This window comes from Orcinus orca, chromosome X, assembly GCF_937001465.1.
Source record: "Orcinus orca chromosome X, mOrcOrc1.1, whole genome shotgun sequence".
In the NCBI taxonomy this organism is placed as follows: domain Eukaryota; kingdom Metazoa; phylum Chordata; class Mammalia; order Artiodactyla; family Delphinidae; genus Orcinus; species Orcinus orca.
In genome coordinates, this window is record NC_064580.1 from 94856840 (window position 1) to 94874175 (window position 17336).

General features: G+C 44.5%; 1 protein-coding gene across 4 annotated transcripts in view; it reads right to left on the reverse strand.

Annotated features, from left to right (window-relative positions):
- COL4A6 (collagen type IV alpha 6 chain) overlaps positions 1-17336 on the reverse strand; it is a 284481-nt gene that overhangs the window by 143843 nt on the left and 123302 nt on the right. For all 4 annotated transcript variants that reach the window (XM_049704349.1, XM_033408792.2, XM_033408791.2 and 1 more), the window contains one exon: positions 14888-14971. In XM_049704349.1, the coding sequence (XP_049560306.1) occupies positions 14888-14971 (84 nt within the window). The remainder of the gene's footprint in view (positions 1-14887; positions 14972-17336) is intronic.

A 17336-nucleotide genomic window follows, 5' to 3' on the forward strand; every position in this document is an offset into this window, starting at 1 on the left:
GGCTATAATGCAATGCAAGTGAGCAGGGGTGTAGGTTTTAGATGGTCAGGGACTGAAAACATATGGGTTTTATTTAATAGCATTTCTTAGGGTCCAAGCTACGGACATTTCGTTTGGAGTAGGTGGTGAAGGAAAGAAAGGAAAGGCTAGTCATTACTTAATGCCACAGTTGGCAGTAGTTAATGGCATGAATATTATAAAAACCAGTCATTCCATTTTTAATGGAAAAGAGAATCTTGGTTCAAATAGCCTATTTGGTTATTACCTCATTTTCACTAAAATGCTGACAAATTATGTTATTACAATGATCAGCAACACTTAATAGATGTTTTGAGTGTTCACAAGTTTTCTAATAAAATTTGGGTTATGTACTTTTTCTAATGGCTATCCCTAAGGAGCCAAATCCTCAGGCTAACATAAACGCCACTTGCAAATTTGTACAGATGCTAATAGGAGCTGATTAGTGTACAAAGTTGCTCAAAGTTCAAGATGACTGAAAATGAAGTGCAACCAGTACTGTGAGTCAAGTGAATTTATGTTGCTTTTTACTCTGTCAAGTCCAACAGATAAGCTCTGTTCATGCTAACATTTGGTCACAGTCCCACTTCTCCCCCATACTTGGGAGAGGAGGAATTGAGATGATTAATGGGTGAGAACTGCTACTCCCTACCTTTTATGGTCTCATCATTTATGAAGAGGGGAGTGGAAATGGCTAAGATGTGACTCCCTTCTGGATGCCTGTTCCCATGAGACTCTAGCCACCCACCCCCACCCCCGATCAAGCTCTTCCAAACCTATTTCTCCTCTAAGGTCCTGCTCTAGGCTCGTGCCCTCGTCAAGTACTCTCATCCAGAGCAAACTGTTTTCTGGATATATACCCAGATTTGGATACATACCCTGCTATTGAATAAAGCTAAACGTTAATCCGTGCTCGAGGCTCATAGCCCAGTAGGGGAGAAGGATAATAATAGCAATAACATCAGTGGTAATAGTTGTAGTAGTACTGGTAACAGTGACCGGTTGTTAAGTGCTTGATGTGTGCTAATCACTTTACATACATGATCTCATTTAATCCTTAAAATAAATATTATTCATTACTTTATTCATTCAACAAAACAAAACAAACCAGACCAAGTCCTCCTCCTCTTGGATGAAAGCTTTCTACATTGAGGTAGGAGGAGAATCAAAGGAGTGGTGTCCTGGAAGCCAAGCAAAGAAAGTTTTTCAAGAAAGAGGGAGTGAAAAGCCATTTCAAATGCTGATGGCAGGTCAAGTAAGATGAAGACTGAGACACGGTCGTTGCAATTAACAAAGTGGATGTCACGGGTGACATTTATAAGAAAGGAGTGGTGGCAAAGAAAGCCTGATTAGAGTAGGTTCGAGAGAGAATGTGAAAAGTGGAGATTTTGAGTATAAACAACTATTTCAATGAGTTATGCTGTAAGAGGAACAGAGATACAGGGCAGTAGCTATAAGAGAAGGTGGAGTTAATGGAGGGTTTGGGGAACTAATAGCTAATAATTAGTAGAGCACTTACTTTGTGCCAGACACTATGCTAATGGCTTTATATGTTTTAGTCTATATATTATAACAACCCTGTGAGATAGGTACTATTACTCCAGGTCACCGATGAAGAAACTAAAGCTTAGAATGGTTAAGTCATTTGCCTAACACAGGATTTCTCAACCTTGACACTCTTGACATGTTGGACCAGATAATTCCATGTTGTGAGGGACTGTCCTGTGCATTGTAGGATGTTTACCAGCATCCCCGTCCTCTACTGATTAGATGCCAGTAGCACCCCACCAATAATGGTGACCAAAAATGTTTCCGTACCTGGCCAAATGTTCCCTGGGGGGCAAGACTGCCCCTGGTTGTGAATCACTGGGTAAAGACCACACATCTAGTAATTGATAAAGCCAGGTCTTAAAAGATGGGCTTATGTGGCTCCAAAACCTGTGCTCTCAAGCACTGTACTCTCTTGTACTACCAAAATGGGAAATTTCCCCTACCCTGTTCTGGGTACCTGTGAATCCCTGGGAAGTGGGAAGAATATCTGGTCACTGGCTTAAGGGCATTCCTGCTCACAAGTTCCATGGTTCAGTACACACACCCCTGGCCTTCATAATCAAGGAAAAGTCCTTGGAGCTTAAGTCTCTTCCACACTATGGACCCCATACGTAAGATGAAACGGTTGGACGACATGATCCCCCGAGGTGCTCTGGCTCTGCCATCCTGCAGTCTAAGTGCCTAGGTTTTCTCATGAGGCAAATGCTTTTTTTGCGAGGGGGCGGCCAAGGTATATTTGAGGACTTTCAGTTTGGAAGCTGGTCCACAGTTCCCAGGTTGTGTTTGTTTCCGTGTTTGCTTCTTCCCCACTGGCTTCTCCCATGGCTAAGGGCCGGCGGGCCCTCGGTTTGGGCCGTGAACGCGGTGGGGCGGCGGGTCGGTGGTTCAAGGCCGCCCCGGGCCTCCCCCTCTGGCTGCAGAGGAAGTTGTGTGTCTCCTCCGGGCCGGTCCTCCTCCCCTGGGAGGCAGCCTTGCGAAGCGAGCTGAGCGGCCCCCTGGGAGACCCGGCCTCCGGGCGCGCCGGGGGCGGACTGGGTGTGGGAGTGGGTGCTGGCTCGGGGCCCTCGGGGAGTGGGGGCTTCTGGGGACCCCGCGAGGAGCCCGTGCCACTCCCGGGCAGGCGGGCGGGCGATGAGCTTCCCCTCAGGGATCTGGGACACTGGGGCCTGGGGGCGGCTTGTCATTAGGCTGTCGGTGAGCCTGGGGGAGACGAGGGGGCAGGGGCTCTGCTACAGCGCCTGCTCTGCTTCCTCCAAGGGACCTGGGAGGCCTTCAAGCCCGGCCCCTCATTTCACACGGGCCAGAGGAGACTGGCTTCCATCCTGCTCTTAGCTAGAGCTAGGCTTGGGCCTGATTTGGAAGGTAAACTCAAAGAGAGATTCGTGTGTCTTACTCCGGTGCCAGTCATTGGAACCTTGGCCCCAGGTGCCAGGACTGGATTCATCAGGCATTAAGCTCTGTCACATGCCTCTGTTAGGCATGGTGGGACTCCCGGTATTTCTGTGCTGCTGAGCCTCTCTGAGTCTGTTTCTGAGGGGTGGTACCCTTGGGGTTTCTGGGGATCAATACTAATATCTCTGCGGATGTACAGCTTTAGGTACGTTTTTAAATTCATGGAGTGTCTGTGCTGGTTTTAAGAATAACAAATGTTGCTCTATATGGACACGTGTGGCTCTTCTGTGTGTGCTCAGTTAATCATTCTTCAACTGAATTGCAAAGGCTGTGTTTAACCCCTGGCTCCCCTCCCTTCCTGAGCTTTGTGAAGTTTAAGGCTCTGTTCTTACAGCACAGGGGCCCTGTCTGGGGAGCCTGTTTAGACCTGTCTCTTCCTTTTGTTTGCTTTCTTTTTGTCTCTCTCTGGGGAAACCTGGCTCCTGAACCCTGGTTACCCCTCATTCCATTCAGGGCCTCACAGCCTGTTTCTCCACAGCTCCCTGCTTTGCTCAGAGCTTTACTGGCATTCCCGCAGCAACATGTGAAGGGGGCAGCAACCACTGACTGGTGTCAACCCCAAGAAGGAACCCAACCAAAGCAGTGGAATGCCAAGTTGCTCCAATTACTTGAACTAGAAAAGACATGTACAGGGCCAGAGACCATGGTTTCTTTGATATGGCTGATAACCAAACATATACATTAATCTTCCTGGGGTCTAAAGGAACGAACCTTTTTTCCTCTGGGTTTTCAAAAATTAAGGAGTAAAACTAACCTTGTAAAAACTGTAAAAGCTGTCATAGCAAAGCCGAGTGCTTAGTTAAGTCCACAGAGCCTGCTAAGGTCCTAGCTGGTAGGACCAGGATAAGGGAACCATTCTAAGGTATTCTGTAGATTTCTCCGCTGATCAAGCTTTAAGATCTGTCTTATGTGAACCAGTGCCTTCCTTCTTTCATGATTCCTCAAACCCCACCTTTCACTCATAACTCCCACAACAAAATGCATCAAGTAGGAAACAGATGCTCTTTCAGAACCCACTGAGGTGGCCTTTCTCACTGGGCACTGTAGTAACTGTAGGAGCTTTTAGCATGTGATGGAGAGAAGCACCTTACTGTCCTCTCTGTAATCAAAATAAGGTCACTTCAGTGCTGCTGATTCCACTTGGTTTGGGGATGAGTTTTCCTCAGTTGGGATCAGTAGAGACTAACCAATGGGGATACTGGTTTCCAAGGAGTTAGAGGAATGTGGTGGAAAGGAACTAGTACCATCGTTCAGTTCATAAAAAACAAAAAGGTGATACCTTCAATGAAGACGAGCCTTCATCGTCAAATCACTGTTTGAATGTGTATGCATCTCTGCGTGTGTTCAAGGTTGGAGAGAATCATTTAAGAAAGATAGAATCTGAGCAGCAGAAAATGCAAAGTTTCCATTCTGCTGTGCTAGGGGATTTTGGACATGCCACTTAACCTCTAAAAATAGAGAGCATTCTATCCACCTATCATGTCTCTCACTCTAATCCACTCTGTACAGCCCCCATCAAATTAATCTTCCTAAAGAAACATTTTTGTCATAATATTTTAAAAAATAGTTTGTTTAATCACTCCAGTCTATACCAATACCTCCTTTTGAGGACTTGTGCTCTCTGGCACTCAGACTTCCAATCAGATGATGTAGTGCTGTGTAGTTAAGGGCTGCTGCTGGCTGTGGTGTGTGTGTGTGTGTGTATGTGTGTATGTGTGTAGTCTCCCTAACTCTGGTGCTTGTGATATGTCTGCATTCTCCGGAGTGCCTGCACCCCCCCCCCCCAGAGTGTTTCCTTAAATGTTTGTGTAGTGGGTTTGAACCTGATGCAACACAATGAGAAAAACAAAATGCAAAGCATAGTCTAGGACCTCTACCTCTATAAGTAAAGGTGGTCACTAAATAATTGGCCATTTGCCTTATGTGTTAAAATAAAAGCTCTTTTGAAAAGACGACAGTGAGGTAAATTTCTGCAAAGCAATGCACATTTTTTCCCATCGACTTCTATAGCTTAAGAGAGATGCCATGCAATTAATTTTGTTAAACATTCTTGGAAGACTTCCATTAATGCAAGTCTTCTCAGAACAGACACCATATTATTTCCTTGACATATACTTGGTAGTTTCATCTCTACACATTTCTAACTCCATTGCAGAGAACTTCCATACAGCGAGTGGCCTACATAAAGGGACAGACCTGTATCAGAGCTGTAAAAACTGATGTGACACCTCACAAAACTTTCATCTGTGTAATCACAGATGAAAACCAGGCTTTCCTTATGCACGGATTTCAGTTCCTGTGACTTTTAAAAGACAGGGATATTAGGAAAACATTTTAAAACCCAGACAAGGATATAAACAGATGCTATACACATGGTCAGGGCTTACTTCTCACTGGGGCAGGGAAAGGACGATTGATTTGCTGAGATCTGGTCTACATCTTCTTGGGATCTTTTTCTTCTCCACTACAAGTATTCCTCCATTCACGACAATCTAATCAAGATGAGCTCAGCTGATTATGGCCATGAAATTAAGAGGCCATTTGACATGGTGGAAAGAACACTGAGCAGGGGGATAGAATACTTGGTTCAAATCTCAGCTATGCCACTCGCAAGGGACCTTGGGAAAGTCTCTTAACCTCTCTGAAATGGCTTCTTCTAAAAGTCTTCACGTTTAAAGAGAGGGAAAGAGCATTCACACGCATGGTTTAGAAACCACGATATGCCACTTGAGGCTTGGATCCAACCTCCCAGGCTTGAGATTTTATGATTTTTAAATTTCTTTGCTGTCTCACCTCTCCCAGCTCCTGAGATATCCATTGCTTTATTTTATATAAAGTTGTCAAGGTGAGGCTCTAAAGTTGGTGGCATGGCTGTTCGATAGGGAAAGAACAAGAGATTTGGGGACAGTTATTCTTTTTCTTATCTCATTTATTATCTCATCTCAAGTTCTTTTGCCTCTGCTCGTGGGTCCCATCTATTTTAAGTATGGTCTAGGCCGGTGGTTTCCAAGTCTTTCTGATTGCACACCCTTTTCAGTTAAAAGAAAATTAGAGCAGGGCTTCCCTGGTGGCGCAGTGGTTGAGAGTCCGCCTGCCGATGCAGGGGACATGGGTTCGTGCCCCGGTCCGGGAAGATCCCACATGCCGCGGAGTGGCTGGGCCCGTGAGCCATGGCCGCTGAGCCTGCGCGTCCGGAGCCTGTGCTCCGCAATGGGAGAGGCCACAACAGTGAGAGGCCCGCGTACCACACACACACACACACAAATGAGAGCATACTTTATATATATACACACTATATTATTAATGATTATATAAATTATATACATGTCCTACTCTGCATATATATGTACCTACACATATATTATGAAATGCACACAAGAAATAGAAAATGTAAAAGGATGAGCTAAAGATGAAATAAATAGCATGTCAAATGTCTTGTTCATTGTATTATTAGCTAATATTTCAAGGCACCATATACACTTAGGGAAAGATCTTTCATTACTGAGAATGGGTATAAATCCATATTTCATTTAGTCTTCTTGATTATTCTTGCATCATTACTTTTTTGCTGACTTCTTGTCAGGTATGATTAGGTTGCTGTGCTTTTTACCTCACAATGAGGCTGATGGAAAAACTCATTCAAGTAGTAAGAGAAGTGTGAGCGCTGCCATTTTCATGTGCTTACATTATTGGTACTATCTTTTTTTTTTTTTTTTTTTTTTTGCGGTACGCAGGCCTCTCACTGTTGTGGCCTCTCCCGTTGCGGAGCACAGGCTCCGGACACGCAGGCTCAGCGGCCATGGCTCACGGGCCCAGCCGCTCTGCAGCATGTGGGATCCTCCCAGACCGGGGCACGAACCCGTGTCCCCTGCATCGGCAGGCGGACTCTCAACCACTGCGCCACCAGGGAAGCGCAATTGGTATTATCTTCAATACATGGTTTATTTGCAGGAATCTTCTTAAGACACTTGTCCATTTTGTGAGGGTTAATGTAGTTAGATAATATAATCCGTAAATCTGCTTAACTGGGCCCAAGGAGGTAGCAATACCTCTGGTATACATAGAGGAAAAAAAAAAAAGTAAGGGCTCCAGGGTCAACCCTTCCACCTGTGGGCTCCCATTCTTCCCTCAGAATACCTTACAAAGCATATGCAACAGAGGGTGCCAGTGACAATACGTGTATTGCATATTTGAAAGGCTTAATAGTAGTGCTAATAATAGCTAATATTTAGATAGCACTTGGTGTACTATACACTGTTTTAAGCACTTTACATAAATGACATTGCTTTAATCCAAATCTTAATTTCTTTCTAGATGTTTTCAATTTAAATGGAAATAGAAGTCGTAATATTTCCTTTCACACTGATTTTTTACAATGGACTGATTTGCATGTGCCAACCTCCCCCTCCACCCAAACCCACCAATTTTGGAGACCACTGATCCAGGCCTTGAGATTTAGAATCTCTGGAGAAGTGCAATGCTTCTGTAAGTACATCTCAGCCACTCTTTCCGATCTCCTGCTGCTATCATTTCACACCTGCTCATAGAGGACAGAAAACAGGGACTGGTGACACAGGAAGCACTCCGAGGCAACTGAAAGCAGAGAGCAGTAACTGGGTGAGGAAAATGAGAATGAGGGATGGAGAGCTAGAAACGCTAGAGCCGGAGGGAGGGAAGCCGGGAAGGAGAAAGAAGGAAGTTAGAGACCAGAGAAAAACAAGGAGAGGAGAGGAGAGGAGAGGAGGGTACATCTGTGGAGGGAAGATGAAGGCAGATTCTGGGAGAGGAGAGACTACGTCACACATTAGCAGGCAAGATCCTCACCCATGTCTTGATATCCAATGTCTCTGACATATGGATGAGCAGGGCAGGACAAGGAAACTGAGCAGTCTCTAAAGATTTGTACACACGACTCGTCCCCAGAGGAGAGGCCTATGCAATTTATTCAAGCAATGCAAAGATGGGGCCATGCTTAACCTGAAGAGTATGTCTCTAAAGCTAGAACTGCAGGCAGGCCAGGCAGGGAAGGTATTTGGGGGGCGGTGTGTGGTGAGTCGACATCCCTGTGACTCTCTTCAGATCACACCAGCCAGATGGCCAAGGAGGAGAGCACGGCACATTCCTGCAGGGGTGCAACTTCAGCTGTTAGGCGCTTCTAGCATCGGCAGTAAAAAGCCACAGCGAGTGATTTACGTCTGAGGCAACTGCCAAGACACCATTCCAGAGGGTAGAACACTGTCAAAAATGGCCTCCGTATCTCACTGCCACACTAGAAAGCACGATAAGACACTTGAGGGGCAAGGAACTGTCATGGTACAGTAGCACGGGGTCTGACTTCGATCATCAGAGCTGGTGGGTTCTTTGAGATCACCCTGCCCAAACTCCTCACTCTTTTGACTGGTAAACTGGGATGCTGAGAGGGGAAAGCAGCAGCCCAATGTCATCCAGTTGGCAAAGCTCAGGCATGGCACTGAGGTCTCTGGCTACCTAAAGCAGTGCTCTTGACTCCACAGCTGCGTATTAATCTCCTCCTCCAGCTCCTTTGCTCCTCTTTAACAGAAGCCTGCCTCACTAGTACGGATAATATGTTCCATAAATCCCACACTGTCCCAATATAATCAAAGAGAGGATTAAGATAACCACAAACATCTGCTGGGCTACGAGTGCATCTTGACTCCAGGCAGAGACACTAACTTTTAACATTACCATCAATTATCCTTGACCCAAACAACTATATTTAAAATACACAGGGCTCTTTGATTTTTTTTACTTCCCTCCCCTACTGTCACCCAGTGGCTACTTCCCTGTGCAAACACTTTTCCTCTCCCCCCACAAGGAAGAGGAACAAGGGAAACTCAAGACCATCAACTTTGCATAAGGTTAAGAGGCTTTAAGCAAAAGGTTTGGTGGAGAGGAGGGTGAAATCAATGTCAAAAAGAAAGGTTGTGATTATCTTTCACTCACGATTATTCATGAATGTACTCATCTTGGAAAGAGAACGAATTGCTGGTAGTAAAACAGAGTAAGAAGCAATCAGGGTTTTCAAGGTCAAAACCCCAGAGGAGTTAGGTAGAGCAAAATCCCAAAGCAAGCTATGGGAACCAGAGTGTGGGCAAGAGCTGGGATCCTTACAGCTAACAAGACCTAAAAAAAGATATGGCAATGACTGCCCTGGCTCTTTGCCTTCTTTTAGCAGAATGGATTCCTCTCTAGACAAGAGACTCTCATCTGCTTCACAGCAACCTAAGAGCTAATCCAGGAGAGCAGGGCTGGAACCATATCCAACCAAATTGGTTGGTTGGTTGGTCAGTCCTTCATGAAACAATCTGTACTGCCTACTGCCCCTGCAGAGTCTAAGGAGACCAAATCTCTGCCCCTTAGGAATTCATAAGATAGTGGAGATCAGACAAGTCATTAGATTGCTGTAGTTCGGCATGAGAAGAAGGATGAGAAGAGTAGATAACCTTCGATCATGGAAAGCTTCTGAGGAGGTGAAGTCTGTGTTCAGTTTTAAAGGATGGGTAAAGAGAGGCAAGTCAGCAGAAAAAGGGTAGAGCCAGTGGAAGTACATATAAAGTGGAAGTACATGTAAAGGGAGTAGCAGGTATAAAACCTGGAATGTAGTAAATAACATAGCAGGTTCTGTGAACTATAAATAGTTCGGTTTATGTGTAGGGTTTTGTTTTGTTTCTTGTTCCGAAGAGGGAGGCTCCTAGCGATGAGAGGTAATGTTGGAGAGGTAGTCAAGGGCCCTGTCATGGAGGACTTTGTAAGCCTGCTAGAGTTAAGATTTTATTGTGAGATCTATGGGGAGCCATTGAGAGATTTTAAGCAAGAGTTTTGTGATCATATTTATGTTTTGGAAAGATGATGACAGCAGAGTGGCAAGTGGACAGTAAATAGCGGGACTGGGGGTTGAGAGACCAGTCTGGAGGCTATTACGGCAGTTCAGGTAAGAGATTATACAGGCCTGGATTGGAGAAAAATAGGTATGGAGAAAAGTGGATGGATTTGAGCTCAATTTAAGAAGATAAATAGATGGGATTTGATGACGAATTGGAGGTAGAGAAAAGCAAGAGAAGACAAGAATGACTCCTGGGTTTCTGGCTTGAGCAATGGAGTGCTTGGTGGGGCTGAGATGGGGAAGACATAGGTAGGACTTAGGAAGGTTGAATTCTGTGTGATACATGTTTGTGGTGCCAGTGAAACTCCAAGCAGAGATATCCAGCGAGAAACTGATAATGCTGATCCGAAGCTACAGAGAAAGGTCTGAACTAGAGATAGACACTGAATATCTATCATCGTATGGGTGGTAGCTGAGATCTCTGGAATATATGAAACCACCCTGGGAGAGGCCTACAGTGAGAAGAGAAGTAGGATGAGGAGAGAACGCTGGGGAGTCCCAATCAGAATAGGAAAGAACCAGGAGAGAAGAGCACGATGAAATCCAAGGGAACCGAGAGTTGCAGGAAACAAGGGGGCGTCTCGTGCAGCAAAGTCAAAGAAGATAAGAATGAAAAATGTCCATTGTTTTTGGCAACAGGAAGGTTAGTGGTGACCAGCGTTAGCAGTGAGGCCAGCCTTCAGAGGGGCAAGACGCCTGATCCGCAGGCAGCTGGAGCAAGGCCCGGCCACCCAAGGAGGTCATGCGCATTATGAGCTTTCGCTTTGGAACTGGAGAGGCTAAGGACAGTGGCTGGCCAGGGCACCCAGAGAGAACAGAAAGATGTTTTACCGGAATTGCCTAATTCAGGAGAAAATGGAACCACCTCTGGGTACTCTCGGTAGCCATGGCGCCAGTCAGCTGACACAGGGAATGCCAGCTGTTTGCAGGAGGAGAGTAAATTGAAGGGCTGGTGGTGAATGCATCTGGGCTCTGGAATTCATGGGAAACACACTTTGTGACAGAGAAGCAGCAGGATGCAGGCAGGAGATAAGGAATTAAGAACCCTGGGCTGTTTCTCGTGAAACTCAGGCTAGTCTCATAAACTCTCTAGCTAGCATATAGCTTCCACAGCCATAAAACAGGGGCCAACAGCCCTTACCTAGGTGGGGAATCCAAACATTCCCTGTGGTTTGGGATTCTCTGTGATAATGCACCCTTAGATGGCATGGCTAATCAGGAGCTCTCCATGCTTTATGTAAACACCAGAACACTTAAAACAGGGAAAACTCTGAAACGCTATTAAGGAATAGTAGACTCAGAATAAAACAAACAGTCCCGCCTGCTCCCAACTCAGACAAACACCGGCCGGTAATGCAGAGACAGCTTTCAAATCCAGTAGGGAAAAGAGAGCAAGGGATGGAAATGTCAAGCTACAACAATTTGATCAATCCAATGGCAGAAGAAAAAAAAATAACCAGGGAAGAGAACAACTCAAAAGAATGGTTTTTCCAGATAACAACACTTACCCGCAAGAAAGAAAGCTTGAAGTCAAACATTAAATCCAAATTTAAATGTCCAGGGGCGGGGGAGAAACACCTTTATTTAACATTACTAGGCATGTCATTTTTTAAAGTTGCCATTCTCCTAAAGTAGGCTAAATAAGGTTTAGCCGCTGACAGGCTAGTGACCTTGGGCAAATCACTTATCAGTTTATTTGTTGCATACAGATAATGATACAGACCCTGGGAAAAGATGCTTTGGAAAGCACAGAGCAGTGCAGCAACGCTAGGCAAGGGCTTTTTACCAGGCATGGCATGCCTTCGAGAAATCAGTTTGAGATGGCTTAAAGCCCAAAAGGGTTGGATCACAGTTGCGCAGGAGTGCTAGGTGTTGTGTAAATGTCTTAATCAGTTCAAGAGGCCTTTGGCAAAGGAAAAATACACACTGCCCAGCAAGCTACGTGCTTGATGTCTCCCCAAGGCAGGAGGCAGGCCCTGCAAAGGGCTGCAGCATATCTCAGGGGTGAACCAACGTTCCGTTCCCCTCCCAGCTCGCAGAGCTGGAGAGAACAGCTTGAAATCCAAAAGGGGCCCTCTTCTCAGCTAAGGAAAACAGTCTCAAATCTTTCTGACATCTGCACAAAAGGGGTACTGAGGGGCTGCCCTGCAGGGTCAACAGTGCTGGGTCCAGTTTAAACAATCCTGCTTGGCCCTGGGAACGCGAGAGGGTAGGGAAGATGAGTAAAAAGGACCTGGCTGCGTGGGCAGCTTCAAGCATCCGTGTGCACAGGATCGGCCCCATGTGCACTGGCCTCCTGATCTACTTGGGAAATAGGACATTCCTGCTCTTGACTCATGAAATACAGCTTGGTCTGGTTCACTAACCTTGACAAGCATTCCCAGAAACTTCAGGCTTCACAAATAAAGTTTTAGGAGCATATCTGACTGTGTGGACACCGAGTCTTTTAAATATTGACGAAAAAAATCTGTGCGGTGATATTCTATTTTTCTCCATCCCACGACCCTTCAACCACTCATGTTTTCAAAGGAGAAGGCAGATTAGGGCTCCAGATGTTTGGAATCCAAATGAGAGCTCCTCACAGAGGAAATCTACCGCCTTCTATCTTCAAAGATCAAAATCTCAGCCAGGGGTGAAACAATGAGGTCATCGTAGGCATGTTTGCCTGGTGTAGGACTGACCTCTGTTCAGAATATACAAGAATTTCTAGTTTTAAAGGCTCCCCAGCCCCACAAACAGTTCAGAGTTGTTTCTCAGTTCCCTGGCTGCTGGGTCTCTCATGCTCCATCAGGAAATGCCCTTTTGTGTCAAACTTCAAATCTCATCTGCTTCCACTTGGGCCATTTTTACTTGCTGTATCTTTGCAGGGGTAAAGTAAATCAATAAGAATCACCCCTTAGGAAAGTGGGGAGAGGATATGTCCAGGAAATTCACCCCTTAGGAAAGTGGGGAGAGGATATGTCCAGGAAATTCACGGAGGAAATACAAACCTGCAATGAATATGTGAAAAGATGCTTAAACTTACATGTAGTCTGGGAATTGAGATGATTTTCACCCATATTAACAAAAATATCAAGTGATGGCAAGGGTATAGAAACATGGGCACTCTTGTACAACAATGCTGATGTAAATAAATTTGAATAGATACTCTGTGGGGTAATTGGTCATTGGCTTTTAAAATTAAAAGTGCCCATTACCCTTACATCTGGTAATTCGTATCCTTAGCGTCAACACTAGAAATGAGTACAAGGACGACTGTTCAAGGATTTCTACTGTAGCACTTCCATTTTTCAAAATAGCAAAAATTTGGAAACAAACTATGTGTTCATCAAAAGGCAAATGGCTAGATTAAACTTTGGGGTGGAGGAAAAGATCTTAAGGACATATTATGTGACCAAACAAACCAACCCAAAACGGCATAGTATACTTATGATTATAGTTTGGGAAAAAAAAACCCAGAAAATGAAACTATTGTTATACATATTCATACCTATCTTTGATCATGCACAGAAAAAGACCAGAAAGACGATAGTGGGACCGAGAGAACATCAAGGGAGACTTTTGCATTGTCTGTGTTGCTTGCTGTTGTTTAAGAACATATTCATATATTTGTTGTAGAATTATTTTTTTTCTAAAGTGTTGCCTAGATATAGATCAGAGGAAGAACGTGGGCCTCGCTGGCTGTAGTGAACACGACTTCCCCGGGAGACAGCAGTGGGTAAAGTAAATAGGCGAGAAATCAAAAGACCCAGGTAATAGCCTGAATCTGTCATCAATCTGCTGTGTGACCTGGGAAGTCATTTTCCTTCTCAGAGACTGTTTCCTCTACCATCTGTGGATAAGACGAGAAGCTCACAAAGATACCTTCGCTTTCTAATATTTTATGATTCCCTAAGTCTCTGCCTTTAATGTATAATATGTCTGGTCCCTTTTGATGAAGAGATGGCTTTTTATACTTTTCCTTCAAATTCTGGCATAGTTTGACATTTCACTGTACTGCAAATGGAAAATAATGAAAGAGGAGGTAGAGTGGTCACTCTGTTCCCTGTTCGGCTATGTTTTTAAGGGTTTGGTTGACCTATTTATGCTACCTTCCTTTGACAATGTAAGCTCTTAGGCTGGTTTGAATGTGATGAGAGTGTAAATACAATGCTGCAAGTCGGAAGATCTCAATTCTACAGGGTGGCCATAAATTTTGAAAACGCAGATAGGATTTTATTTTTTTTATGGATTGATCCCCCCCCTTGAATACTTTTGCTGAGTTATACTAAAGATGCAGGTTTCTTCAGTGCAAATCAAAAATACAAATCATCTGGGGCAACACATCACATATGCATATACGAGGATTGATAGAAATGCTGTATCAAGGCACTGTGTTCATTGCAATTTGCACAACAATTTGAACTGGTCATGGCTATTAAAGGACAATACATTGAATAAATCACTTAATGTTTTGAAACGTGTCCTATGCCTTAATATAATATCTATAAATCATTCTTTATGTATAGTCACCTATATTTCTGGACTTTATGGCTACCCTTGATTTTGGATGAAGCACATCCCTAGTCTGTAGATAACGATTGGACCACTTGTCCCCCAGAGTGGTAGGGAAGAGCCTATCTGTAAATGAGCTATGAAAATTGATGTGCATCTACAAACATATCATAATCTGGTTCTGCACAACTTAATTGCCTTTTGGAAATACCCCAGATGAAACTTTGAGGAAACTTCGCTATTGAGTCAATGAAAGAAACCTCTTCCCGGTCCGTCAGAGACTTTGACTAATCTAGTTCTGCCTATCATTAGTCAGCAAAGCTCCTTCCAGCTGGTCTTCATCACTTTGCTTGTTCCATGAGGTCATAAGAGAAAATTCTAAGCAGTTTAATTCTAAAGAAAACACACACACTTCAGATATCGGCTCCTGTGACTATCTGTCTTTCAACAATGAAGGAAGCAACTTACTCGGGCTCCTTTCTCAGGAGAGCATTTACAGCCCCCAATGCAGTCTTGGCCTCCACATGGCTTTCCATAGGGCTTCTTCTCTCCCTATTAAAAACAAGAAAAAAAGAAAAAAGTGAACCATGTGAAGCAAGAAGCAATGCTGCCCAGGAAGCATACCCCTTAGCCACACTCGTCCTAACGAAATAAATCAGAGCAGCTTGGCGGTGTCATGAGTCCCATGAAATAAAAAGCCATCTTAAGCTAGCACCCTTTTAGGTCAGGTCTATACCTCACTATATAGCCAGCTTGGTAGCTGGTTGGGGAACTGTGACATCTCCCCACATAGGTAGAAATTCCAGCCACAAAATACAACAGCATTTCTTTACATGGGGCTGGAAATAGACTCTAGCTGTATCCCTAAGCCCCGCTGGACTTATATATTTGCACTCATTGAGAAAGCAGCAACTGTAGCAGAGAACCTGAGAGAAATTCAAGTGCCAGAAATGTAATGATAAATGAAAATAGCCACCCTGTACTCTGCCCTCAGAATTGTTCTCCTCAGGGTCCCACTTTCAGCACAGCATTCAAACCCCTGTGCCCAGTTAGTCAGATCCAAGTTTCTCAGGTGATACTGAACACTATTCCCTAAACTCTCCAATCCAACTTCCTTTTCCCTTCTCTGCTTTTTTTTTGGGGGGGGGGGACCGCGCTGCGTGGCCTGCAGGATCCTAGTTCCCCAGCCAGGGAACGAACCAGGACCCCGGCAATGAAAGCGCCGAATCTTAATCCCTGGACTGCCAGGGAACTCCCACCTTCTCTGTTTTATGATGATGATTATAACAAGGTGAACTTCTCCAAAGTCCCCCGCATGACCTGACATGTGCTGACCCTCTCCAACCTGTTCTCCTCACTCTCTCCCTGGCTCACTCTGCTTCAATCACACTGGTATTCATGCTATTCTTTAAACACTTAAGCCTGTTCCTGCCTCAGGGCCTTTGCCCCAGCTGTTACTTCTGCCTGGAATGCTCTTCCCCTAGATGTTTTTGATCACTGGCCTCTTTTTATCACCCTAGTCTCAGTTCAATTGTCTATTCTCAGAGAGGCCTTTCCTGACCACTCAACCTAAAGTAGCCCCCAGTTACTTCCAATCATAGCACTGTTACCTTTTCAACATTAAACATTCTGTCTCCCCCCCACCCCGTTAGAACGTAAGCTCCATGTAAGTAGGGACCTTATCTGTGCTGTCCAACACTGCATCCCCAATGTCTAAAACAGTGGATGGCATGTGAAAAATGCTTGATGACCTCACGGAGCTGGGATTTGAACACAGGTCTAACTCCCAAGCCTTGACCTTAACCCTTATGCCTTAGTGTTTTCTAAGTCTTCTGTCTCAATGCAGACTCAAAAATGAGGAAACTGCCATTCTGACCCTACCCACCTTGGGAAAAAAGCAACACATAAATTCTAACTATTATCTGTAATAAGAACTTTATCTCTGGGATGGCTTTAGTATCATCCAACTTTTTTGTTTAATGTTGGCTGTTTTGTTCAAAAGAGAAAGGCATATTTATGAGCCAGCCTCACACTTAATCATTCTTGCCTCTTTGTACTGTGAACCTTTTCCTAATTCCCAGGGAGCACTGTGAATTTCTCAGATGGTCTCTTATCTCTTTAGACATTCCCACAACCCTTTATCACCACAACACCTCGGTAATAAGGTAGTGATGGCAGAGCTATGACAAAATATTGCTATTTTAGATTCCAAACACCTTGATATGAAAGATATTTTATCTCTCTTATATGCCTTTGACATGGTAAGTGCTTTTGTACAGTTTCCAGTTTGCCCTCCACTTTATGGTATACAGGACAGGCAAGTTTTCATAAGGGTGAGATCAAGAGGTGCTGTGGAAGGTGAAAGCTGGGGGCTGGAATGGAATAGAGAACAGGGAGGCAGAGCAGCTTTGAATTTAATCCTCACCAGTGCTGTGCCCCCTTTGTCTAATGTTGAATGCTATATTTCTCAGGATAATGGATAATTTCTATTTGCTTTTCCATATAGTTCTGTATTCTCCAAGCAGTCTTCAATGAACACGTATAATTAGTAAGGAGAAAAAACACCAGTCTGTTTCCGGATGATAAATTCATCACCTTCAAGGGAGAGGACTCAACAGGCATTGCCAAACTGGTATCTGTTTGGAGCTATGGCCTAATTCGAAACAATGCCCTTTAGGTGTCCCATAAAATTTGTCCATCATGGACCAAAAGTTTCCAGATCTCTAGCGTGGAGCAAGGAGGCTGGAGGCAGGGAGCTGGATAAGACAGGGGGAAAAAATCCCAATAACAGGAGCTGAACAAAAATATAAGGAGCACAAGCTGAGGTTTCTTGGGAACTTGGCATAACAAGGAGGCAAAGACACCCAGCTAACAGACAGGAAGCCATCACTGTCTTCTGTCACTGAGGAAAGTAACC